Source organism: Puntigrus tetrazona, chromosome 6 (assembly GCF_018831695.1).
Source record: "Puntigrus tetrazona isolate hp1 chromosome 6, ASM1883169v1, whole genome shotgun sequence".
Taxonomy (NCBI): domain Eukaryota; kingdom Metazoa; phylum Chordata; class Actinopteri; order Cypriniformes; family Cyprinidae; genus Puntigrus; species Puntigrus tetrazona.
The window spans coordinates 24,446,478-24,473,117 of record NC_056704.1 but is presented as its reverse complement, the minus strand read 5'-3'; the positions used below and the strand labels follow the sequence as shown (position 1 = coordinate 24,473,117).

The 26,640-nt window shown below is 35.3% G+C and overlaps 3 protein-coding genes across 4 annotated transcripts in view; 1 reads left to right on the top strand and 2 right to left on the bottom strand.

The window, feature by feature from the left end:
* tspan2a (tetraspanin 2a) overlaps positions 1-13,636 on the top strand; it is a 16,373-nt gene extending 2,737 nt beyond the window's left edge. The window contains exons 2-8 of the mRNA XM_043241380.1: positions 2,574-2,676; positions 8,526-8,623; positions 9,019-9,093; positions 9,183-9,263; positions 9,344-9,403; positions 12,092-12,175; positions 12,522-13,636. Of these exons, the coding sequence (XP_043097315.1) occupies positions 2,574-2,676; positions 8,526-8,623; positions 9,019-9,093; positions 9,183-9,263; positions 9,344-9,403; positions 12,092-12,175; positions 12,522-12,587 (567 nt within the window). The 3' untranslated portion in view covers positions 12,588-13,636. The remainder of the gene's footprint in view (positions 1-2,573; positions 2,677-8,525; positions 8,624-9,018; positions 9,094-9,182; positions 9,264-9,343; positions 9,404-12,091; positions 12,176-12,521) is intronic.
* Positions 13,637-13,915: 279 nt separating this feature from the next.
* Positions 13,916-20,308, bottom strand: slc25a55a (solute carrier family 25 member 55a). Of its 2 annotated transcripts, XM_043241377.1 has the most exons (10): positions 20,189-20,308; positions 18,925-19,019; positions 18,575-18,700; positions 18,195-18,250; positions 16,105-16,195; positions 15,893-16,011; positions 15,536-15,728; positions 15,279-15,433; positions 15,112-15,187; positions 13,916-15,011 (listed from the first exon to the last, which is right to left on the bottom strand). In XM_043241377.1, the coding sequence occupies exons 2-10, from the start codon at positions 18,939-18,941 to the stop codon at positions 14,852-14,854; spliced, it is 993 nt and encodes a 330-aa protein (XP_043097312.1). In that variant the 5' UTR covers positions 18,942-19,019; positions 20,189-20,308; the 3' UTR covers positions 13,916-14,851. The 2 variants fall into 2 exon arrangements, with proteins under 2 accessions (XP_043097312.1, XP_043097313.1); XM_043241378.1 differs by lacking the exons at positions 18,925-19,019; positions 20,189-20,308 and having other exon boundaries at positions 16,105-17,384; positions 18,575-18,660.
* A 3,734-nt stretch (positions 20,309-24,042) lies between these two features.
* tshba (thyroid stimulating hormone subunit beta a) lies at positions 24,043-24,747 on the bottom strand. The gene is made up of 2 exons (XM_043242644.1): positions 24,568-24,747; positions 24,043-24,336 (listed from the first exon to the last, which is right to left on the bottom strand). Exons 1-2 carry the CDS (start codon positions 24,724-24,726, stop codon positions 24,043-24,045), a joined length of 453 nt encoding a protein of 150 aa, XP_043098579.1. The 5' UTR covers positions 24,727-24,747.
* Between the last annotated feature and the right edge of the window lie 1,893 nt (positions 24,748-26,640).

Genomic DNA, 26,640 nt, shown 5'->3' with positions numbered 1-26,640 from the left:
ATACTGGCACATGTCTAATGTACACTTGAAGCCCATGAGTGAACAGTACTTAAAATGAAGTTGTTTTGCTTTATTCATGCTTTTTATTCTTTTTGTAGCTTGTCAGTATGGATCACCACTCTGTTTTGTTATATGAAATAAATGGAGCATAGACACACTGTGCCTTTGTGTTTTATGGTAAAGAAATAGTCCATTTTTACATTGCATTGAAGGTTTATATTTGATCATTTCATGCATTCCCTGAAAATAAAACTCATGACTTTGATGTTGCTCTTTGAGCTACAGGAATGCATTGTTTGTATACATATGCATTATTATTGTTGGACAAAAATGTCATGTAAATAATGATAATTTTATTACAAATTATTATAATGTCTTAATGCAATGCTTAAGCAGCAGATCTTTCATTTATATTGGATAAATGTAATTTTTACTGGATTAGTTTTAAATAAATATATATATATATATATATATATATATATATATTTATATATATATATATATATATATATATATATATATATATATATATATATATATATATATATGTATATATATATATAGATGAGATTTATTTATTTATATTTCAATAATATATTTATAATATATATATTATAGTGTGTGTGTGTGTGTATGTATATATATATATATATATATATATATATATATATATATATATATATATATATATATATATATATATATATATATATATATATATATATATATATATATATATATATATATATATATATATATATGATTTTATTTATTTATTTATATTTACATTATACATTTGTGTCATTTTTCATTTCTGTAATTTTAATATTTCAGCTTAATCTTAAAATGTTGTTTCAGTTAGCCACCCAGGCTGCATTTCTTTCATTTGGTTTTTAATTTGATTTGATTTGAGTTTCTACTTCATTTTTTTCAAGTTTTTGTCATAGCTTCGTTTCTGTTTTAGTTTATAACAACACTGCAGCCGATAAAACCTAATTTCCTGTTTTCTTCTTGTCCATTTGAAGCCGATGTGAAAGAAGTTATTTTATTATCTCTCTTCAGTCTCGGTTGTTTGAATCCACACAAAAGTCATAGGAACCGTTCAAAGAGCGCATGTAACTCCTCCTACTCCTCATCACACTGTGATTTTGTTACTGCGCTAATGGTCACATTAGATTGGCTTAAACTGTTAGTGTAAGATGTAATGTAGGACAGTGGCGTCAGTCATTGGTTATCAGTAGAGTGGTCTCACTGCGCTGGACAGCGGGGCCTTTGTCTTTGCGAGGGCAGGCAAAAAAAGAAGTGGGTCGTTGTCCTGTGCGGTTTTATGTCCTGGTGTTGCGTTGGGTGGGCCTGAGGGGGCAGGGGATGGCACCAGGGGACGTGGATGCCAGCAGGGCAAGCCTGTCAGACTGGCACAGCCTGCCCGTTGATCGTAGAGATGGGGACCACAGTAGACCTGCAGTGGCATTAAAAACTTACACTAAAACAACACGATTGATGCTAGACCTTTTCCCAAAAAACCTTTCTGAATTGCCTTCACAATAATAACCTGCTCGGTGAAATCCCATTTCCACCAAATAAAAAAAAAAAGATGCTTTGTTAAATCGGAATTATAACATAAAAGTCCAAATTGAGATATTAATACACAATTATGAGATAAAGCTAAATCCAAATTCGAACACTAAAATGCGATTAAAAATGTTATGACATTTAAAGTAAAAATTATTACATGAAGGACAGAAGTTTTAACTTGAAAGGTCATGACAGTGTCTAAAAACATATTTTTTATGTCATAAATTAAAAGCTTTTGTCAGGATTTTAACTTTTTTATTCTAATTATAACTTTGTAATTTTTTGTATTTATACATATTATTAAATGACATTTCACAAAACAGCAAGACAAGAAGTTCTGAGATAAAAGTAGTATTAAAAGACAAAATTATGAGACATTTTATGATGTAATATGATTATTAAAGTGATTTTGACTTTTAATATCATAATTTTTTGATCTCGTAATTTTGATGTCAAAAGTTAAAATCATGAGATAAAGGCAACTGTTATAAATTTCTAATGTTTCTCTGAATATTATTTTCTGTTTTTGTCATGATTTCAACTTTTTATCATAATTATAATTTATTTCATAACTTTAACATTGCAGATTGAACATAGCATAGTCTTACTGGAAAGGGCAAATATTAAAAAAAATAAAATAAATGTGAATGTCTAATATATTTTCCTTTTGATTTTATAACTATGAGGCAAAAGGACTTTCCGGTGTCCTTCCAGACAAATGATTGTTTCCAGTACGACAATAAAGCGCTTTATCTTACAGAATTTCAATCAATGCTCTATTTTAGTCAAGGTTATCCCTCAAGTTACAGTGATGGGCAAAATACAAAGTATCCTGTTCTCAAAGTCAAACCCAGCATTCGTGTGTTTGTATCTAAATAGACCTTCGGAGAAAGTGAAACCAGCGACATGGATTAAACCAGCAAATGTCACACAAACAGTTTTTTTTTTCCTCTTGTTAACAGTGATCTAATGAAGTGGTGCTTCACTCTTGTTTGCAGCTGTCAGGCTCACTGGTGTTGGCTGTGGGATTATGGTTGAGGTTTGACCCAGACACGGACAAGCTCTTAGCCGAGAATGATGCTCCTGAGCACTTCTTCATTGGTGAGTTGGAAAAGAACGTTAAAGCCCACATCAATGTTTACATAACAGCTTTTTTAAGTTTCATATACCTGCATAAACCTAAGCTTAAACATAGTGACTTGCACGGGTTATCAGAAGAGGAAGCGTGCCACGTGAACGGCTATGAATGGGAGAAACTGAGAAGAGGACCATGTGACCAACGCATTAAAATGAAAAACCACAGTTTCCTTTGTTTTTTTGGTTTAAAACAGTTTATACCACAATAATAGAACGAGATAGAGGAAAAAAAAAAAAAAAAACATGTAAGAAAAATAATTGCATGTTGGCCAAAACTATTTACAATTTTAGCAATGTCGCTTTCCATTTTTTTTTTTTATTTTAGGTGTTTTTTTCTGTTAGTTTCTGTTTTAGTCATTTTTGCCCACTTCGAATCAGAAGTTATAAAGCAACATATTAATTCCCACTTTTCAAGTTTTTTAAGTTTAACTATTTCATGTCATTTTTATTTTATTTTATTTTATGTTCTGATACCAAAAGTAAAGTAATAAATTGTTTTATTTAAGAATAACAATCTAAAACCAAAGCAAAATATTCTGTAAGCACGTAACTTTTGTACCCTGCCTTCTGGATGTCACATAAACCCAGCCAAGAGCTCGGAAGATTGGGATTTTTGTGTGTGCATTATATCAGATAGATGCTGAATAATCATTAAATACATCCCTTTTTTTGTGCTTGGACGAGCAAAATTTGTCATTATGCGCTACATAATAGGTTATGTGTTGTTATGATTATGTGTCGTTTATTAGTTCTACAATGCTGCTTTATGTATATTATCAATCTTGAAGCACAGAAACCGTCGTAGGGATACCCATACATTGAGATTCAAGCACCAACACGCTTCAACGGCAATTTCCGGCAGAAATTTCCCATCTGCGTCATGGAGCCCTAATGGCCTCTGTAATGGCGTATCTGATATTGGTTTTAGGTGTGATGAATGAGCAGGGGCGCTGATAGCTCCTGCTAATGGCTAAAGCTGATTTCTCACAGGAAAGGCTGTTTAACTGATGTCAGTGAATTACAAAAGTGTTATTTCCCCTTTACCCTCTGGTTTAGTCCCCAGAGCGGGCAGTTGGAGAGCTACCTCGGGTTTGTAAAGCGCGTCTCTCCATACACCTCATTGCTCTCGTAGAGGACTGAAGCAGCGGTTTGTTTATTTAAAAAGGTTATGGGGTCACTAGAATGGTGTTTAAGAATCTTTATTTGCTCATTTATAAACCGATATCTTTTTCTGCTCATGGCAGCAATGAGGTGACGTATTTGGCCCGACTGCGGTCCTGAGCTGCGTTTAAGCACTCATGATGGAGAAGCTACTACTTTGCAAGCGCTAACCACAACGATTATGAAACAAATCGCAATACCGGATCATTAAGTCTTGATATCATGTGCTCGGATACCCTGAAACTGAGCTGCTGGGTTAATCAGCGCTGTTATAATCTTTAGCAGGAATGTTTTAATAATGTTTCCGCGACAGAGCAAATATGAAAAAAGAGAGGTAAGAGGTAAGGTAACTGATGCGCAAGATAACAAGCATTTCTTGGCAATGTAATTATACTTTCAACAAACAGTTTCTACCCAGAAACTGAAGCTATATCACTTGGCAAACAACTTTGTGCTATGAAGCTGATAGAGCAGATGCGCAGGGACAAAAACAGGAAGCAAGAAAAAAATAATACATGTGCTTATCTGCTTTTTAAATATTTTATTTAATGAATTTTATATTTTTACTGTTAAAATATTATCTATACAGTATTATTTTCATTTTGACAATATATTTTATAGAAGTTATTTACGTTATTACCATCTCTTGCATCTTTATTTGACCTTCTTACCATCTATTCTAATACTATTTTATCTGACTTTTATACGAAACTCCAAACTTTTGACAACTGCATATTTATTGTATAACTGCTAGTGTTTCTTTAAAAAATAATACTTTTTATATTTTCTATTCTTTCTTGCATGTTGTTATTCTGTTGTCTTCATTTGTAAGTCGCTTCGGATAAAAGCATCTGCTAAATGACTAAAATGTGAAATGTAACGTATATTATTAAACACAGCTTAACTTATTATTTAACTGAAGACATTTCAGGGTATTGTGTAAAAAAGCAATATTTACCAGATACAAATTACACTTAACTTAGTGTGATATCTCAGTAAATGGATGGTTGCGCTTAAGCGAGGCACAATCCTAACATTAAAGCACTTTTTTCCTGTTTTCGAAGTCTAGAATGTTGGAAAGTTTAATTTGTATTTGTGAAGATTCGCTAAATTTCAATATAGGCACATATGTCTGCAATTAAATGTTTTAGTTTATTTTTATTACTTTTGAATAATGTAAGTGAAGTCAGACCCAAGAAAATGTCAGTCCAGTTCTTTTTAACCAATGAATTGACGTTATAAAATTAAGCAATAAGTGCTAAGGTTAATGGTTTGCCTCTTTGTTGTTTGGGCATTTAGCAGCATTGCGTCGTATCTGTTGCTATATTGTGCATTTTAGCAACAATGACTGGAACCATCAATTTTACAATAACAGTTGAAAGCTGTAATCTTCCAGTAAACATCTCTGCAGATGAGTCAAAGCTTTCCATGTGCTCATCTTTTTGCTTTTCTTGTTCTGCCGTCATTGGTAAACAACAATTGCCCATTTTTCGGGCTCTCAAGCCACAGAACAGAGCATGTTTAAGAGAGATCTCTCTGCCCATTTAGAGATGTTCAGTGTTTATCTTATAAAATGGAAAGGAGGGCTGTTTATAGGAAATGCCAGCGTGTTTTCCATCCATTTGGCAATTAAGGAGTAGTGAGTAAAGAGTAGTGAGGTCCTGGTGTTTTTAGCTTGCTGAACTCACAGAGGACTCGTGTCAAATCTCCTTTGTCCTGTCCTCCAAAACAACATTATTTTCTCCCTCGGTGATTAATTATCGTGTGTTGTGACGATTGTCTTCCCCGAGCCTTAATAAAACCTCTGCTGAGCCCCAGCGCTGTGCATTTTGGCAAGGTTTCTCGAGTCCTTGGAGGATGGAAATGTCATATGTGAAATATAAACCTCCCGTTTGAAACGCTATACACTGTTGGCTGTTAAACGACAGGGATCGTGGTATATTTAGCCCCCCCCCCGGCCCGATTTTGCTCTAGTTTATCGTTTTCAAGTAATTAGTTTGGCCCTAGCTTGTCTGAAGTGGCTGTGAGTTGGCGGCGAGGGAAAGCAGCCGCCCGCGAGGGAGATTGCACCATCCTAGCGACGGTGTCTCCAGTGACTGGACCGCAGACGTGTTAGCGCCCTGCGTCTGGGGCCACTGAGTTGTTGCTATGGTGAGTTAATTGGCAAGAAGAGGAGAATGACAACAAGATCGTGAAGATGCCGTAACCATAAACGTCCAGAATAGGTCGGAAATGTTATGTCTTTAACTGCAGCTTTACATTTTCTGAAGAAAACGAGTGGCGGCGACACGGTGTCGTTTCAGGGCATGGCTAGGGTTTGTAGGGGGGTGTTTGTCAGATACGTTCGGCGGGTCTCTGAAGAAAAGCACCCAGCAATGATATTCTCAAGTGATTTCTCTAATGTTTACTTTGTATAGTTAATGAACTTTTTAAAACAGCCATTCATTTTGAAGGGAATAATGTGTAACTTAAGCCCACCGGAAAATAAATCTAAATTTTAAACTATTAACCTATACAACATATACTTTGCATAAATCTAGTGGAATATTTAAGTGATAATGACAACAGCATCATCAACATCGTTACTATTAATAATGTATTATATAAAAAAAAGGTTAAAAAAAGCAAAAACATTTTTGCATCCTAACAATAATAATAATAATAATAAAAATAAAATTTACTTACATATATAATAATTAAATTCAAGGTTGTTTTATGGTGAAAATTGTTCTAGAGCAGATAATATTATTTGTTTTGTTTTTGACCAAATGATCTGTCATAAAAATAATGTACATATGCATAGATATAGAAATAAAATAGTTGCATAAGTAACAGTAACATATTTTACAAGTACGATTAATCGCATTCAAAACAAAAGTTTTTGTTTACATAATATGTGTGTATACTGTATATATTTATTATTTAAATATAAATACAAACACAAGCATGTATGTATTTAAGAAAAATTGTGTTTATATAATATTGATATAAAATATAATAATATAAATATATTCATGTGTATATATATATATATATATATATATATATATATATATATGTGTGTGTGTGTGTGTGTGTGTATTCATATATACATAATATACACAGTACACATGTATTACATGTATGATGTAAACAAAAAACATTTTGGATGCGAATAAATGCACTTAAAAATATTGTTGATTATAATGATTAGTGTAATAGTGTAATTAGCAGTGTAATACAACAACATAAATTATTAATATTTTATCAATAATAACAAGAAAATAATAACAACACCAAAAAAATCTTTGCATGAATTTTGCATTAATTATATAAATTAACAACAAAACAAAATAACAAAAATGTTGTTGTTGTTGTTTTTTAATAAACAGTTCTTTTGTTCCTGGGATTTTTAATAGGTGCATAATTCAGATATATATAATAAGTAAATGTTAACAGTAAATCAAGAAATTATTATTAGTATTATTATTGTTATTTTTAATATTTCTTTCTTTTTTTTTTTTTTTACATAAACCAGTTACAAAGTGGCCTGTTTGGATCTGAAGTGAATACATAAAATCGAGATGACCAGTGAAGTTTGTGCTTAACTGGTTTGTTAAGGGGGGAAATGTCGCTCAGGGCACTGGTTGAGCTTGTGGTGTCTGTGTGTGTTGTGCACACAAAGACTGTTTGTTTCTGTTGAGCCGAGGCCTCTGACACTCAGCTTGTTGGAGATACGTGAGGAGACACATTTCACACAGTCTCTAACTTCTTGCATATACCATGCAAAGCACAAGAGCTGCAGTGCGCTTTTATGCCTTGTGCTTTTGTGTGGGATTGTAGTTTGCATTTCGTGGGAAAGTACCGTAACACATGTAAGGGTAATTTTGATTTTGACCATCTGTTAGGAAATGCCCTCAGATCTTTTATAATATTAGAATCAACTGCTTTCATTCTCAATCATCTGCAAGTACACCTGGGTCCACGTTCATAAACCGTAAAAAGCACTCTTTATGATCAATGAATGTAGGTTTGTTAGTGCTAACTAAAAATAAAATGATTATGAAAAACTTTAAAAAGTAGCCTGGGTGATGAAGCACCAACTGGAAATAAGTAAAAAAAACTATATAAAAATTAAACTGAAATAAAATATTCATTAAACTTTTAATAGTAATATTTAAAAACCCAGAAAATAATTATAAAAATAAATATTCGGTATTAATAGAAAACTATAGAAATACCGCTAATTATTTTTATTCAAAAATATAATTTTCCCAGCAGTTTTTACACATATAAACTTATAAATAACATGCTTATTTATTTAGATTATAGATAGATACATAGATTGATCCATTGTACATTGAGAATATAGCACATGCTAATTTTCATCTCACCGCTTACAGCTGAACATAGCTAGAAATATTATTATAATATTATTTGATAAATATTAAATATTATTTTAATTTATCAGCCCTTTGAATTACAACCACTACATCTACATATTCACATTTTACGGTCGAAAATGAACACACGATTTCATTAACCAGGTCTATTCACGTTCTGCCATCATCTGGCCATGCAGTGAACTGCATGCTGGGATGTTTGCGGCTGTGAAGTTCAACATTCAGTAGACGAGCTCTTAACATTACACTGTGCTCCTGGCTTCCCCTCAGCGGTGTACATCCTGATCGGAGCTGGAGGCGTCATGATGTTAGTGGGGTTCTTCGGCTGCTTCGGGGCCGTGAGGGAGTCGCAGTGTCTTCTGGGATCGGTGGGTAAGAACTACGCAACAGTAAATGAACAAAACACTGATCCACCGTCCCCCTCTACAGCCTTTAAAACAGCACTTTTGTGCTGCATTCAAGAATAAAACTGTCCTTAAGATCTTCTAGATGTTACGGGAAAGATCACAGGCCAAGCCTTAGATTGTTTATACGAGAGATATATTTTATCTGTATATATATATATATATATATATATATATATATATATATATATATATATATATATATGATTAGGAAAATGTAGTTATTTGAAGCCTTTTCGTTTGTAATTGCGCTAAAATCTGAATTATATTTTAAAAATAAAAGAAATAATAACCCTCTTGATATCTTGTGATATGATACTGTTGATGACAAACTAAAGCGAGGTCTCTTTGTTGTCTAGTTCTTCGCTTGCCTTCTTGTCATTTTTGGCGCAGAGGTCGCTGCTGGAGTCTTTGGCTTCCTGCATAAGGATAAGGTACTGTATCCGACGGATATTTGGGAAGTAAATATGAACGTGTCATCCGATGACGTGATACGATCAGACACTCTCACATGTGTTTCTAGATCGTTCAAGATGTCCAAAACTATTACCAGTCTTCTTTTGAAAGCAGCAATACGACCGTGGGATCCATTTATCACAGCGTGGTAAGTCGAGCTTTAGTTTTACGGAGAGTAAATGATCTGTGGTTATATCATCTTCTGATATTTCCGTTCATCTTTCACAGCTTGACTGCTGCGGGTCTGAGTCCTCTTCTCGCCCGTGCACTGGTGACAGTTCTGTCAAGGTATTTTTAAATCCGCTTTTCAAACATGTATTCGAACACAGATCTGAAGGAATTTCTTGAGTTAGTTCAATAATACAGAGCCTTAAATGAACTTTATGAAACACGATCCAAAGGCAGGTCAGCTGAGATGAATTTTCATGCATAAGTATGTTTAGGGTTGTCACAATTCTTCAGTTAAATTCATTTACTTGATTACAGTAAATCACAGATTGCATTTTGTTTGTGTCGATTAACCAGCAAAATACTGGAAGCGGCATATTTCATGCACAAGAAACCACGAAAAAGCACCATTAGACCGTTTTCTAAGGCTGCACAAAATACTAAAAATCATAAAAAAGCATATTGTGAATTCACAAAAGCTGCGATTAAGTTAAATACGTGGCTGCTGGTTTAAATATGTGCTCACGGTAAATGCCGCTCCACACAAACAGATATTATTTACTTGAATTGCCTGAAATGTTCGCCTGGGAGCAATATGCAGCGTCGGATCAGATTTATAAGGAAGATCATTTATAAACCTATGCTACATCTTTCTTAATATGTTAACTGTTTAAACCCTCGCTCTGAGTTTACATGTTTTGATGGCCACGTTCTTGTTTGAGAAAGGACAGTGTCAGTGTAGCATTTCTATAATAGAGAAGTGGCCAAATACTAAAGATTAATTATTTAATTTTTTGATTTTTTTGGTCAAAATCAAACAAGTATTAGATCATGCTGTAAAATTTAAAAACAACTGTGAGGCTGCAAGCGTTTGATATAATTAGTGGTGTTAAAATTAGCATGTTAAAGCATGAAATTCATTTTTTTTCATATTAACACATTAAAAATATTTTACAAAATTAACGCAGAGGCGGGTCTAGTGTTGGTATTATAATGGTTTTATGTGAAGATCAATGATTAGAGTGATGTCACGAAAAAGATGCAATTATACAAATATCAAAAAAATTACTGTATCTTGTACGTTAGTTTAAAGACTGCAAAATAAAAGTATATTTTAAAACTTTATTGTTAATTGAAATTAATCGTGATTAGTTTCAGAAAAATATGCAATTAGTTTTTTTTTATTCGATTGACAGCTCTACATATAATACATAAATTACATAAGTTATGATTATGATTTTTATTTAGTGCTGTCAAACAATTAATCGCGTCCAAAATAAAAAATTTTTACATAATATATGTGTGTATACTGAGTAAATTTATTATGTCCATTTATAAATACACACACATACAGTATATAATTTTTTAAATATTTACACATAAAATATTATATAAAATATTATTTATATATATTTATATTTAATGGTTTTGTTCAATAAAACCCACATGATTGCTTGCTTTTGATATGCTTACGCCTTATATGTTGATATCCTATTTGGACCAATTATCACTGACTCATTACTATATATGTATTTTAAGTCATTATGCCTTTATAGGCTTTACTTTTCTATTTAAAAAATATCGATGTAATTTTTCTGAAGGTTTTCGCCGTTTCAACCCACGTATATTTGCGGCACAAGCTGTTGTGTGTCAACCAGCCACGAAGCCATTCAAAAAAAAAAAGACTCTTTTAAACAGCAGCAGCGATTGGCCATTTTGTCGATCACGTTTCTAGCTTTATTATGTGTCCCTTAAACTTGAGATCTTGTTAGTACTCTTTTGACTCACCAGCAGGGCATGTTTCAGACTCAAGCGATGAGTAGTTCTCACACAGACCCTTAGATGGCAGCCATGTTGTTCTGTACAGCGTATAACGGAGGGAGGGAGGGAGACACAGACCAGTGGAGTGAGGAGGTGAGGGGGGGCTTAGAGAGAGAAATGAAGCAGACAGTGGCAAGATGTCCCATGAGTCACTTGATCCGATAAGCCCACAGGGGCACAATGGCGCCAGGTTTTTTTTTTTATTTATAGCAGGCGGGAAGACACATTGATCGGCTGAGAAACATGATGTCACATTGTGCTTCAGTTGTCAAGTTCATACTGTCAGTCGATCCCAATCAGCAAAGAACATTAGAGAAAAACTAACCGCAACAGCATGTTTACATAATAGAAATTAACTATTAAAATAGATTTTGTGCACCACAACTATTAGCTACAGCCTTGTGTGCGTGTGGTATAAAATAAAATTTTTACTGTTTAAAATGCACGCTTTCTTTTTAATAGTATTTTAAAATGGCATTTATTTTAAAGATGCAAAACTGAATTTTTAGCATCTTTACTCTAGTCTTTAGTGTCACTTGAGCTTTCAGAAATCATTCTAATATGCTGATTTGCTGCAGAAATGTTGAAAATATTTTAGGCTTCATTTTTTTGGTGGAAAACGTAATACATTTTTTTGATGATGAGTGGAAAGTTTAAAAGAACAGCGTGTATTTGAAACAGAGGTCACACTGACTGATTACAAAAATGAACTTACAAACAAGGTTATTTGCTTTGCAGTCAAATCGTTCATTATAATCTTTTTTTATTTAAAATTAAATAATCGTAAATAAATAGACAGCGCTCATATCCGCATAATTCCTTAGGAAGCACAATGCATATCTATATTATAAATTTCATCCAATCAGATTCCAGAGGCAGATCTTGTGTTATAATCAGTAGAACTGAACAGATGTTGTGTATGTGTGCTGCTGTTTTAACTTCATCATCACTTTGCCACATTCACGTTCTTTTTGAACTATTTTCAAGGATTGTAAAGAAGCTATAGAAGAATTCTTTAATGAAAAACTCTTCATAATCGGATATGTTGGCGTCGGCATTGCTGGAATTATGGTAAACTTCTTTTTATGAAATATGCTTCAAAAATCTTTATACATGTAAAGATTAAATATGTCCATATATGAGAAGACTTAAATATTACACCTTTATGTATTTTCAAAAATGTAATAGTAAGAGCTAGGTGGTAATATAGTTACATTTTGCAATGACTTAAAAAAAAAGAGGCAGCTGAGATTTGCTTTACAATGTGCATGTGTGATCTGTGATATTAATGAGACTTGCTTTGATATTTCTGTGACCTTCATTTCCACGTGTGGCTTAAGTGTTTCGAATGCTTTTTGGGAACACCGTATCCTGTATTTGTGATGTTTGTTTGAACGTTCCCTCTCCGTTTTGACAGATAATTGGTATGATCTTCAGCATGGTTCTATGCTGTGCCATTCGGAACAGCAGAGAAGTTATTTAGGTTCCTGGCGGTTCCCCTCTCACCCAGTTGGACTGTTTCAAAGCCCGCCGTCTTTGACCTCATCAGACCATCACATTCAGGCTCGGGGAGACGGGTGGAGGAGCTCCCATGAGGCAGTGTGGGTCTTGTGAACGACGTTCTATCTCTGATTGTTTCTGTCTTATGTTACTTGCATTGTTTGATGATGACCTCCACTGCATGGACCGCTACTGTAACCACATTAACCTTTACGTTTATTTTGTCTTTATTACTGAATCATCATGAGGGGAAACTTCACAGTGTACATCTTTTTTTGTCTTCAGTTCATACTTTCACAGTGAACTGGACATTCACTTGCTTTTGTAAATAAGCTCCTCTGCTGCCTCACTGATCAACTACTTTTTTTATGTTATTTATTGTGTGAACTAGACCAGGTTTTTATGCTAATAGATAATGGGTCGTGTTTGTGTTTTGCTGGTTAATAATATTTGGTTATTGTAATTTTGCCACATCGTAAAGATACAGAATGAAGCTGAGCGGTGGATTGAATCAACAAAGTCAACATGAACTCAAGTCAATTTAATTTTTATAACATTTCAAGTTTTATTGTGAAAGGCTCATCAGTGCGTGGTTTTAAAAAATTAAACAATGAGCTTCATAATTTTTTTATCAAAGCTTAACTTGCTCTTTCTCTGAAACGACTCTTTGACCTTGTACCTACAGTATGTGCTATTGGCTAACCAAAAACATCACTGTTTAGGCTACTATCATAGGCCATTTTTTAAAACAATGCCAGTAGTAATATAATGTTGATTAATAGTAAAATATTAGCAAGAGTTGAGAGGAAGTCAATGTTCCAGGCAATTAAAACCTTAAAATTGTTTGATTCATGTTGACTTTAAAATATCACTGGTTAATTTTTTTTAATTTTTTGGTGATGCATATTACCTTCTTTACTTGGCTGATTTTGAATCTGTAAAGTTTAAACCCGTTTTTAGAGATCAAAATGTAATTTGCAATACCACTGTAAAATTGAAAAAACATTTCTGAAGTAAATCTTCTTAACCATTTCCCCTCTTTTTTTTCTCCTAACTTTTGCTTCAGTAGGTCTGTTGAGGCACGTGACCCACTAGTTTTTATTGTTCCATGTGCCTTTACAACAGACAAAGCTGCATTACCAATATGTTTGCAATTACAATATGCATGCGTGTAGTTACTCTTAATAATTTTTTTTTTTACCGTTTCATAGCATTGTGTTGCATGCAAATAGCTTTGAAAAGAGAGAAAAAGAAAAAAACGCATGGAAGGGCATGGAAGCCTGAGCAACATTAAAACAGAGCTTACAAATATTTGATTTATTTTTTATTCAGGTTTTGTAATATTGAATTAGACCATTGCATTAAACAGAAATTAATACATTTTGCATTGAGGTGTCATTGTAGGAAGATGTTAATACTGTCAAACATCACAGCACTTACAGCCTTTTGCTCAAGGCCAGGTCCCTCAAACTTTGTGCAGAGTTTGTCTTGCATATTAAAATTTAAGGCAAACATGACGTGAAAATGACCTAGACTATGGGATCAGAAATCCCTGGAAGCTACAGTTGTAACACATGCTGGTCCATGTAACAGAAGAAAAATAAACGCACGTCTTCAAAGTGACAATTTTTTTTTTTTTTGCATAAATACGATATGCAGCAAATGTCGTTTTAGGAAGTCATCGCATACTGAAGTTTAGAGCGCACCTTTACCAAAATCAGCTCAAAAACTGAAATGAGCAAGATGCGCAGCTGATGGAACGAAATGGAATTAAAGACAAAAGACATTCCCTAAAACTGAACAAATTAGAGTTAAAGTCTTGCAGCTTCAAAAGCATTAGGTAACCCAATTATTTAGACACTGAAAACAGTGACAGGAACAGAAAGTGACTGAAAAAAAAAGAATTGTAGATAGATGAAAAGTAAAACATTAAGTGTCATTACAATGACACAAGTCTCCCTCATTGAGGGGAACCCTTCACATATGTTTCAAAAAAACGTAAGCACGTTTTAAGCGCTCTCCTCCAGATGTATCCTTACCAACAAGTGCAAAACACTGGCCACAGCCCATCAAATAAGCCTGTAAACCATAGAGGAAGTGCGGTAAGGCTGGAAAAAACTCACAGGAACCAGAGCAGAAGTTGCCGCTCTCTCGACAACTCTACCATCTTGATTAATGTTTATCTTCTCTTGTAAAATGTACAGTTGGTTGTGTAGCTGCCACAGTCTGAGAGGTACTGGGGTCTGTTCAGTCAGAGATTAGCTTTAGGGAGGACTGGCTCATGATAAACTCTCCCACGCCGATAAAGTACATGACCTGTACGATACCGAACAGTGGCGCGATGACTAGAGCCCTGCAGCCCGCTCCCTTCAGGAAAGCGGACGGACCTTCTCGCTTCATGATCTTACTGCAAGAATGAAAAAAACAAGCAAAAAGGGTCACACACCAGATGATATACTCAGTTAAAATCTTAACACTTAAACATCAAAAAAGGACTGATTCATTACCTGAAACAGTCAATTATGCCACTGTAGGTTTCTTCGTTGGCTCCTTTGGTCAGAGACTGCAGCCTCGTCTTAATCACTAACAAATAAGAAAAATGGTAAGCATTTAAAAAAATAAATAAAAAGGTGCACCAATGAAAAAGTGATAAAGACGACCAAAAACAACGTACCATCACACGGGTTAACAGCAACAGCAGCTGTGGAGCCTGCGACACATCCAGAGATGAACGACCAATAAAATGGTGCAGCTTCATCAGGAGAGGGCTTACCCAGCTTGTTCAGATTTGCAAAGAGAGGGAAGTAGATGATCGAGAAGGGTACATCTCTAAATAAGAGAAAAGGAGAAAACAAAAGGTCATTTCTGGTCTAATTACCATTAAACTTTACATTTAGGTGTTGTTCTGGTGAAGGTTTTACAACGCATTACCTCAACAGAGTCGCACCAAGGCCTTTGTAGAGCCCCTGAATGCCTTGATTGTGCAGTAGCTCTCTTGCAATCTGGGTGGCAGATACAGCCCTGGCTGAGGTGTTGGGCAGCACGTTGTAGGAACGACTCAACACTGCGTTTGTGGTCACCAGTCTGTTAGGAGGAATGATGCCTGGTTTTCTCTGCTGAGCGGCTGTGAAGATAATTGGAAAGCCAGCTAAATGACTAAGTGAGTAATACAATTACACTCATAACCTCAACAAGCACTGACGCTTAATGACAAAACTGACCAACAGAATTGTGAATACTCAATAGGCTAGATTTCATTGCTTCATTAAATCAAAAAAAGAAACCTACCTAGTCTTCCAGCATCCTGTAGTTGAATTTTCAGCATCTCCATTGGAGTAGTGATGATAACCTGACACATGCCTGCAGCACATCCAGCCAACATCTCTCTAAATACAGTCAGCCCCCTTCTGTAACAAACAAGGCAATAATTGTATAGATGTATATTTTAAAAAGAACTGCATTTGAGCAAGCTCTAATAAGGGCAGGACTTGTAAACCTACCCATCTTTGGAGAGGCGGCAGCGGAAGAAGTCATTGGCAGCCAGTTTGATGGCCTTCTCAGGAGTGACCAGTGTAAGATTAACTGCAGCACCTAAAAGACAAACAAACAGAGGGTTAAAGAAAACCACAACTGACCACGGATCAGCAAACACATTCCCCACCACCATCAAACCAGAGATACATCTACAACATGACCTTATCAAATACCATTCAAACAGATGAAAAAGCTACTTAGACTGTAAGAATATAAGCTTATGAGAGAACTTTGAGCTGATGATGGAGGGGGATTTTACATAACATGAACAAAACCAAAAAATAAAAATTAACTAGTATTTAAACAGAGTGGACAGAAAAAATATGGATAGAATATACAGATAAATGTAGTGGAACAAAAATGAATGCAGGCACATTCCAGAAAGAGATCGACTTTAGGGCTGTGCAGCATAATGGGAAATAATAGAAAATAAACATGTCAGCAGGTAGATTTTGCTGCGTTTAATTTGTAAATAAGAAATACAGCCTATTCTCCAAAATGCCAAAAACATTACATTGAAAAGCACTTTGTGAGGTCTGTAATTATTTTAATTTAATTTCTATTTTATTCATGATGTACTGTATTGAGTCTAGGTTTTAAATGTAGTGATTAAATCCACTTTACAGAATTTGACATGCATTCAAGTTCACATGCTAAGAAAATCTATAAACAAAAAATTAAAAAAGAAGACTAAGTAACTTTAATTTTTTTTATAGTTTCTTTAACAACGAATCTTTTAAAAATCAATTATGAAAGATATTTTGGGTTGAAAAAAAAAAATGTATAGAATGTGTTCATACTGCTCAGCCCTAATTTATTTCTTTGTCTTTAAAAGACAAAGCACAGCAGTTTTTCAACATGAATCAATGAAATAAAAAGCCTTTAAAAACCTTTAAAAAAAAAAAAAAAAAAAGACTAAGCAGATAATGAGTGTAAGTGATGAATATCCAACAAAACTTTCTAGCTGTTAACAGAACAAGGCAACATGGGTTAGTACTGAATGAGACGAGAGCAAAGACAGTGAAGAAAGTGGAGGAGGAGGAAGAAGAAAAAAAATAAAAGAAACTACAAAAGAAACAAGAAGCAAAAACGAAAAGATCAAAATTCAACAATTATGTATAAATAAAACAAAAATTGGTGCCTAATTGTAATAGAGCAGAGTGAGTAAGAACCATGATAAATGATTTGCCTCCAGCGTGGCTGCGCCTTATCGGCTAGCCTTCACTATCCCAGCGGGGACCCATGTCTGTAACATGAAAAACACAGATGCAAACAAAAGCATTCCTCACAGAAATGGAGACCCGGCACAAAACACCGACTCCAACCTCCTCCAAACTACAGATAACACTCTTTAAAAGGAAACTTAAATTGGTCTACTGAATAACTGAAGCCAAACAACCAATCTACCAAATGTAATAATTACAACATATGATGTGTTTCATTGAAAATTAACCTTCTGATGCATTAATTATTAAACCCCAAAGAGTAATGTTTCTTCATACTTTAAGTAGGAAATGGGTTTGATGTGGGTTTTAGAGTATGTTCTTTTCTTAAATTTAAAATGAAAAGCATTTAGAGATTGATCCATTAACCTTATAAGCTAATGGTAAATATTACAGCTACTTTTTGCAAGACCCACTTTTTAGAATAATCATAGATGTAGAATTATGGCTAAGGGTCAAATAAGTCACCCCTAGGTGGTTTGGACATAAAGCCACTATAAGTGCACACCATGCATCAGAGGGTTAAAAATAAAGGGTTACGTACTACTCTAGGCTTTCATTGTGGCCATCTACCAACCTAAGTGTACTCTGATTCTTTATATGTTGGGAAACTGCTTAAATATTGCTATTTCAGTGCTACAAATAGCAAATAAAAGGAGTCTGAACTTAACTACCACCAGCCAAGCTATTCTAGTTCATTCTCCAAAGTCATTGACTGGACTCCTCAAGTCTATTCAGGGGTACCCATCATGCCCTACGAGTGGCTATACTAATCTAAATGAGTATAACTATACATTCAGGCAGTTATGAATAAATAAAAGAGTGAATCTTACCTCTATACATGCCAAAGTATCCCTCAGATCGTACTGTTTTGATGAGGCAGTCCATCCTAAAGGACAAACAGAATTGTGTTAACATGGGTCAGCTGCCTTGTGCCAAAACAAATTAGCCTGGATCAGCAACAAAGAGATGTGTGGTATGTTCAGTATGTGTTTACATCAAGCTTTGCAATGAACATAACGGCCGAACCGTCAGGTGGAAACTATTGCCCGACCATGCATCACACATTCCACTAGGATTAACTACCAATGCATGGCTAATCAAATCAAAGTGAGGAATTACACAGCCATGAAACAAGCAGGAGTATCTAATAATAGTGTGTGAATTGAAGCAGAATGTAAGTGTTAAATGAAGCAATTTCTATAGCTCTTACATGCTCTTGTAGACTTGCTGGCCTTGCCTCTGGTTCTGGAGCCTGGTCTTGGCCAAATCGATGGGAAACACGCAAGTGACCCCGACGATGCCAGCAACGCCACCATTAATCAGTTTAGCAGGGAGGCTAGAAGTGATGGGGAAAAGCAAATGAATCAAATTTAACACTTTAAAACTTATTGTCACACACCTATATACACAGCAATGTCAAAAAGGAACTTAAAGTGTGTGAGTACAGAGAGAACATGTTTTTTATAAAACTTACCCATTTACAAAAATCATTTACAAGGAAATTCAACAAATTAAAAATGCACATTATGATCAATATTCAAGATTTATAATCCCCTGTACCTGATTTGCTGAGACATTGTGAAGTGAGGAAAATCAGGAATGAGATGAAAACAAGAGTTCTATGAGAGCTTCTTTCAGACCTCGAGCGCAGAGACCTGGAGTAAAGACACAATGATCAGTGTTAACCGACTGATATAAGCCTGTCTACACGTACTCTACAACCAGAATAAATATCTAACACCTCACTGTAATTAAGCTCTTCCTACTCATCGCGTGACGTTTTAATCCATCGGTCAAAACACTCAGCCATAAGGTCAAATGAGACTGACTCACTTCCGGCTGAGACTGCGCCTGTACGCATGTGTTTAGAGGGTTTGGCTTTGTGGCGTGTAATAGGATCTCTGTCTGGTCTACAGAGTAGAGATTACGGTATGGGAAGTCCGACTCATTTCCGCGAATCGGCTCTTTCGAACAGTTTGTTTCAATGAGCGGGCAATTCTTTTACGTCATGACGTAACTACGCAATCACGTGCCCCCCGGCATCCTGTGGATTAAACATTTTAAAACGTTTCGGTAAATATGCACATTACGCAATTTATTAATAAGGGTGTTAGTTGTCCAGTCGGTAATTGTGTTAAAATTAAGTGAATTCTTGAACAAATCTTTCTAACTGGATCTGTGAAGCAGCTCGGCGTGCTTAAAGAGTCGACTCAAAAGAATGATTCATTCGCGAATTGGAATTTAACAAGATAACTCGAGACTTGACATGTTTCAGTGACATTCCTCTTACACACGCCCATTAGTCATGGCTTGCGAACGGTCTTTAGTCTCTGCATAATATTTTTTCGACAATTTTATAACCGTTTTCAAAAACACAGTTCCTAATTTACAACATTGTGTGGCGGTTGCATCAAACACAAACATACTGGTAATACAGTACTAATGAGAATTTATAATGCAATGAAAATACATAAAACTAACCTCTAAAGAAACCCTTTGAATGAGATTACGGAAATTCAGTCAGCATTTCTAGAAAAGCGGAAATGAATTACCCGCTTTCACTTAACGGTATAAACTGCAGGTCAGTTACACGGTAAACTAAAACAGGTTTAAAAATGCAACCATTCAAAAGCACATTACGTTACCTCGAAGCCCGAATATATATTATTTCTTTTAGTATATTAAGTTACCGGTAGTCTTAAATGCTTAGGCGGCGAAGAGCTTGCTGCACGACAATTCCATTCCTGCTATATTTCTGCTATTTGACTTCTATATTAGTACTAGAAAATAAATCTGCTTTACGGTTGTTGTTTTTTTCACTTACCTCAGAAAATGAGCAAATATTGTTCAAAAATTTTAACGAGATTCCGTGTTCTAGAACCTTCCACGACGAGGAACTTTGAATGAATGTTTGAATGGAAAATTCCTTTCTGCTTTAAAGTAGGAGGCGGGGCATGCGCTCAGGATTTGTCCAATCATTTGCAAGCCAGTTCTAAGGACCTCCTACTATGAGTCAAAGCCGAGGGGTGACAGTGGACACGGTGTCACATTACAGCGGCCGTATGGAAAAAACCGGGTATTTTAGTTCTGTGACGTTGCCAGAATAATAACTCAGTTTGTTCTAAACACAATGTGTATGAATAATAAAAGAAAAATAATGAATTATTTATGGTCATAATTTGTATTATGTTTCACAATACAATAAGAACTAGATGACAAAGGTAAATACTAGCATTTCATTGGGCTTCTATTTGAAATGCTTTGACTTTTTTTATATATATATATATATATATATATATATATATATATATATATAGACAATGTTTTCCCCACAGAATAACACACACCTATATCCTATTGTGGATTGTGTTCCAGCAATCACAGAAACTCACACTTTCACAGACACTAATTCTTTGATTGCCCTTATTAACATTAGAATGCATATGTATAATGGTAAAGCCCAACATGAAAACAAGCTTTTCTCACACTTTCCCCCTGAAACCCCTAATTAAACACTGTGTTGTGAGGCACAATGTGTTTACTTGTTTGGTGTAGCTAAGCGGCCTAACTGTGATTAAGAGATGTAGCACACTCACAGCCTCTTCCTAGATCATGATGAAAGTAAATACCTAGAAGCGTCTTCTCAGTGAAACTCCAGAAAGATCAGTGATGGACGCGCTAATCTTTGTTTATCTGGCTGACAGTTCTAGTAATAATGTTCTAAATTAAGTAAAAAGCTGTCTGCTTATGCTTAAAATAACAGACAATAAAAGCGCAGGTGTTCTATTAAAACTATCAGGCCTGCAGCTGGTGGCTATCAGTCAGAGTAACATCTTTATTTAGCTCATCGACTCATAACACGTGAACTATTGATCAGCTCTATTTAGATGAGTCTATTACAAGCCTGTATTCGTGTCATGCTGTTAATTTCTCTGAAAGACTTGTCTTCACATTTTTACAGGTACCGACTTGTTGAGACCTGTGTAAAAGTTATTTAGGTCATCTTAAAAGACCCGCTTGGAATGTACCTTAAGGACTCAAATTCGAATGCAACACTGTTGAACTTGCAACAACAGCCCCATTGAAATTCAGCCTTCGGCTTCTCAACCTTTGGTTTATGTTTCAAGTCTGGCCAGTTTTAGCAAGAGGAATGCGGCACAAAAATTCCACTGGACCCTGAACACATGGGGAAGGTATGCTAGTCCCACCAAGCCTGCAAAAGACTGCTGAGCAGCCGGATTCCACCAGCTTTATTGTTTGATGCATTATTATATCAGGGCATTGGATTATCACAACATAGACTCATGCGCTATTGTCAAGAAAGCCTCTGCGCCATTCTCATTTGATTGGTTAGATTGTGACCAAGCCGATAGGAATCCTTGAAAAATATAAGGGGGATCAGGTTGGAATGACCGTCTCCGCGTAAGAATGAGCATGATTACAGAAAAACAAACAAGGAGAAATGATGAAATAACAACCAAAATGTAACAGTGCTGTTACATAATCCGAGCATGGCAAATTAAAATGTATGGATTTGTACATGTTTGGACTGGGAATAACAGGAACGCACAGTATGTTTTCTCTTAATTATATCATGTGTAGTAGTTTTCCATAGTTAGGGAGGAGTGGGTCATGTTTGTACTCGTTGACAGGACAATGACTGAGAGGCGGGACTCACTGTAATACATTTCATTTGTTGTCCTGCCATGAACCCCAAGCATCTGACCACCGTGTCAGTTCACGACTCGCCTCTAGACAACACTCTTCTATAACTCTTCTTTATTTTCTACCACATAAAAAGAAGAATATATTATTGCGTGACAGCCATAAAAGAAAGACCTGGTTACAATTTCCAATAAAATGCAATATGGCCTATAAAGGCAGTAACAAAAAGAACTAGAATGAATGCAAGCTTGGGTTAACCATCCTCTGAGCTCGTAATATAAATAACCCACAGCTGTTTGCCTCTCTAAATATGCATTATCTAGCAATGAGTGCTCATTTACTACACACAAACACACTGCAGTGACGACTACTACAGACAATTAAATGTTAATGACACTGTATACAATATACAGTACAAAGCAGTTCTTTTAATAAACAACATTTACACAAAACAATGCTTTACCAAGTGACACAGTTTCAGAGTCAGGATGGAAATGGCCCTTTCAGGCATCCAGTAATGCAGCTCAGTCTAACCAATGGCATGCGTTTAAGGTGGGATCTGTTTGATGACTAATGGCAGACAAGGAGAATTTTTAAAAAAAATTAGTCTTGAAAAGAAAATTTTTTTTACTAGGTGGATATTTTGTATCAATTTGTACAAAACAGAAACAATCAATGGTGGACCATTAGTGGGATGTAAGCATTTTATATGAAAAATGTATGAATATTGAACAAAATCATACAAATTCATTAGCCACCAATTCACCAAGTTGATAAATTGATTGCCGTGAGAGTGTGATGCATCTGGGTCTGAAAAATTACCTTGTTTTGCTTTGTCCTTACAACCGGGAACCACAATGGAGTATGATTTTGTTCAATGCAATTCACTGAAATTACAAGAAAGTAAGCATGAAGTTCCACTCCTAACTACACCCATAAACCTAATCATCAAAAGGACACAGGATTACATGAAAACATACAAAAGAAGTTATCCAGATTTGTGAATTGGACACCAATTTGCCAAAATATACAATAGAGCACGGTCCTAGAACTGAAATTATTCTTGTTTTGGTTAAAAGATCGGTTCACTTTATTGATAATTCATTGACCAGCTGAGATATGACTTATGACTAAGATATGCATTTCAATGTTCAATCGCAAATACATTTTTCAACATGAATGCATAATGTGTGAAGTTGAGGTTGCTAGTGAAAGACGAGAATTTGATTTGTAGTTAAAAAAGTATATATATTAAAATAAGAGAGCTTATTCCTCAGCTGGGATCATGTAGAGCTCGTTGAAGAGGCACTGAAACTGCTTCAGAAACCTTTTATTTGACATGGGGGTAAGTAAATTACTAGGAATTTTTTATTCTAGAAGTGAACTAATCCTTTAAATCCATACTTGATAGTCTTTGTCCTGCAACGCACAATGTGATTCATACGGAAACATACATTTTTTCATTTGTGAAGATACAACCCTCACCTCACTGTAAATCTAACCATTACGGGACTTAAACAAATCATATGAATTAGCTACCAATTTGCCGAAAATTTTTAAATTGATACAAAATGCCACGAAAATTGGGACCACTCATTTTGCTTCTATTGCATGACAAGCCTTTGTCTTTACAGTTTACTGGAAAACACAATAGAGTATGAATAATTACACAGACACAAACTGTTAAACCATAAACACTAACAATAATGATAAAAACACATTTTTATGGAAGGATTTTCACTCTATATATTTTTATAGAAGAACTGCCAATTAAACACTAAAACATCACTAAAGTTTACAGAATGCATATTACGCATAAAAGCTAAGTATCTGAACCCCATTAAAACCACACCTTCTTTTTAACCACCTTTGGCCTCATTAAAGACATCATATGCTTGATATAAAATACAGCAAACTTCGTGATAAGGTTAACCTAAAAAAACAACGACTGTACACAGTCAGCTGCTACAAACGCTTTGTTTAATTCATTTTTAGTCAAGGACTAATGAAACCTTACTCAAACTGTTCCCAATATGCCTGGATGTAGTTGTTTTCTTCTGGGTTTGGGTACAAATGACGGACAGGTTTGGAGCACTTCATGCCAGCGTTGCTGGTTTTGTGGGCACATTCATCACTGTGGGTATTACATGTGCTGCAGTGGCAGCTGAGCGCCACCGGATAGGTGAAGTGAGGATCTGCATGTGAAGGGCAGCCGGGCAAGATGGCCGTCCGGTACTCTACTTCTTGATATGAGCAGCCCCTCTGAACCAGGAAACGAGGACCCACCAACTCCTTCACATTACTGTCCTACAGGATGGAAATTGTCATGCACATTTAGCCACACTAAATCAACATCCCTACAACCTACAAATGTCTATAAATTGCATTATTCATGCTCGTATTTTCCAAACCTTCTTCTGTGGAACCCAAAATAAAAATACATTCTTTGGAAGTATCGTGTTCCACAGAATTCAGATAGGAGAATTCAGAGGATCCAGTTCCCCATCTTCTTCGCTTTTCTTTATCACATCCACTTACCCTGGAGAAACAGAAGCCCATGCAGATGGTGGTGTTGACAGCAACACAGTAATTGCACTCCTGTTTCTCGATGTAAATGGTGTACTCAGTGGGTGCACAAATAGGCATAGCTACTTTCATCAAAAAACCCAGCATGCCAACCACATACACAGGAGACATAGCTGGAGGTATATCGGGATGCCTATTAAAGAGACACAGAGAATCACAGTGAATATAATGAAACATAAACACCAAAAATCACAAATGTAGAGAGTAAACCAGGAAGCATGAAGTGCCTTCCAGTACCTTCAAGTTGGGTGCTTATTATTGCGACAAATGAAATGCATTGTGAACAAATCCACCAAACTACATACGAATTCAAAAAGGATGAAAACACATTTCTATCACTTCTTACATGGAATCACAACAAAATGAAAAGTTAACCGTAAGAGTTGACTGTAATTAAAACCATTTACTATAGACTTGCTTTTTGATCTTCCTTTATATAACATATACACATGATTTATATAACAGATCAGTGTTTTTGACATTTTAAATTAATGACTCTTCCAAAGTCACGGATATGCAATTAGTCTATGACAAAATTCAAAGTTTCTCACTACCCTTGAAAGCCAATTTGGGAAGGGAGCGCCATTTGTAGGTGGGATCCAAAGGAAAGCGAACACCTTAAATCCCTTCATCAAGGGACCATTTAGCAATTTTTATTATTGTTATCACCATTATTATTATTATTATTATTTTGTTACAGCATGCAGTGATGCAGTGCTTTTAAAAAAAGGACTAAATGTTTGAAATGGAAAAATGTTTTAACTTATACACATCCTAAAAATATGACACTGAAAAACTGCAAGCCTCAGGAACTTTAACTCAAAAATCCACATTGAACGTCATAGTTATCATTTCATGTGTCTTTCTAAGCTTTCTTCAACTTTTTGAGTGTCACACCGCAGTATTACAGTAGAAATCAAAGGATGACTTACCTGGAGGGGATCCGGTTAAGCTGGTTTGTGTTGAAAGGCTGCTGTACTTATATGGATACTGAACCTGATCCCCATCATCATCTATTGTGCAACATACATAAAACTAATGCTTTCTAACCAAATCACCTGCATGCTGTATGCTCACCTTTCAGGGCACACTAAATATTCACCTTGCATCTAAATTAGTTAGGTTTTTTTTTACTGAGTGGAGGGTCTGCTGCTGCTTTTCTTGTGGTTTACATTTGAATATCATTTCTCAAGTGTTTCTCTTAAAAAATAAAAATAGAATAAAAACAAATGAAATGAGCAAAAAAACCCAAGAACAATTTGGTAGTATATGTCTTGTTCTTGGAGGAACTTTTATATTTTATAGTAAAGTCTGTGACCTTTGACAGACTGTTGGAGGCATTATTAAAATCTCGGTTACAACTATTACTAAAGTCTAAGAAATACAACTGAGATACTAAAGAGATCTCATCTGAGATTTTCCTTTCCTACAGTAGCTTTTTGAGTCTGATCCAAAACCAATCTTGCCACCATTTGATATCTTCGGTATAAACATATATAATGTCACTTTTCTGCAATAATTACAGGATTCATTTAATACCTTTCTAGAGTTCCTAAGATACTCAGTGTTGAAATATATCCTATGTTGGTTATGTACACAAATTAAGCTGTATTATAACATGGCAACAAGGGTTTCATTTAGTCATCTAGCTTGGCAGATCACACACCTGATCTTTAATAAAGCCACGTGCTATCAGGTCAGTCAATTTACTAAGCTCTCATCATATAAATCTTTCATGTCTTATCTGGTGTGCAAAGTTCACAATATAGAAAATGGAAAAGTAAATGCATGCACAGTTTGCGTGCAATTCTTTCCAGCCGAGTGCTTCGCATCTTCAGCGAGAAAGAATGCCATTAAAAATTGTTTTGCAGCTTGGAGAACCTGTAACAACATCACAACGACAAGATGTTTTGACAGTGTCACAGATTAACTCATCCGTCGAGGCGCCATTACTAATGTTGATTTACTGAAGTGACCTATAGGTACATACTCACAGTACACATGTGCCACTGAATATATGTGTAT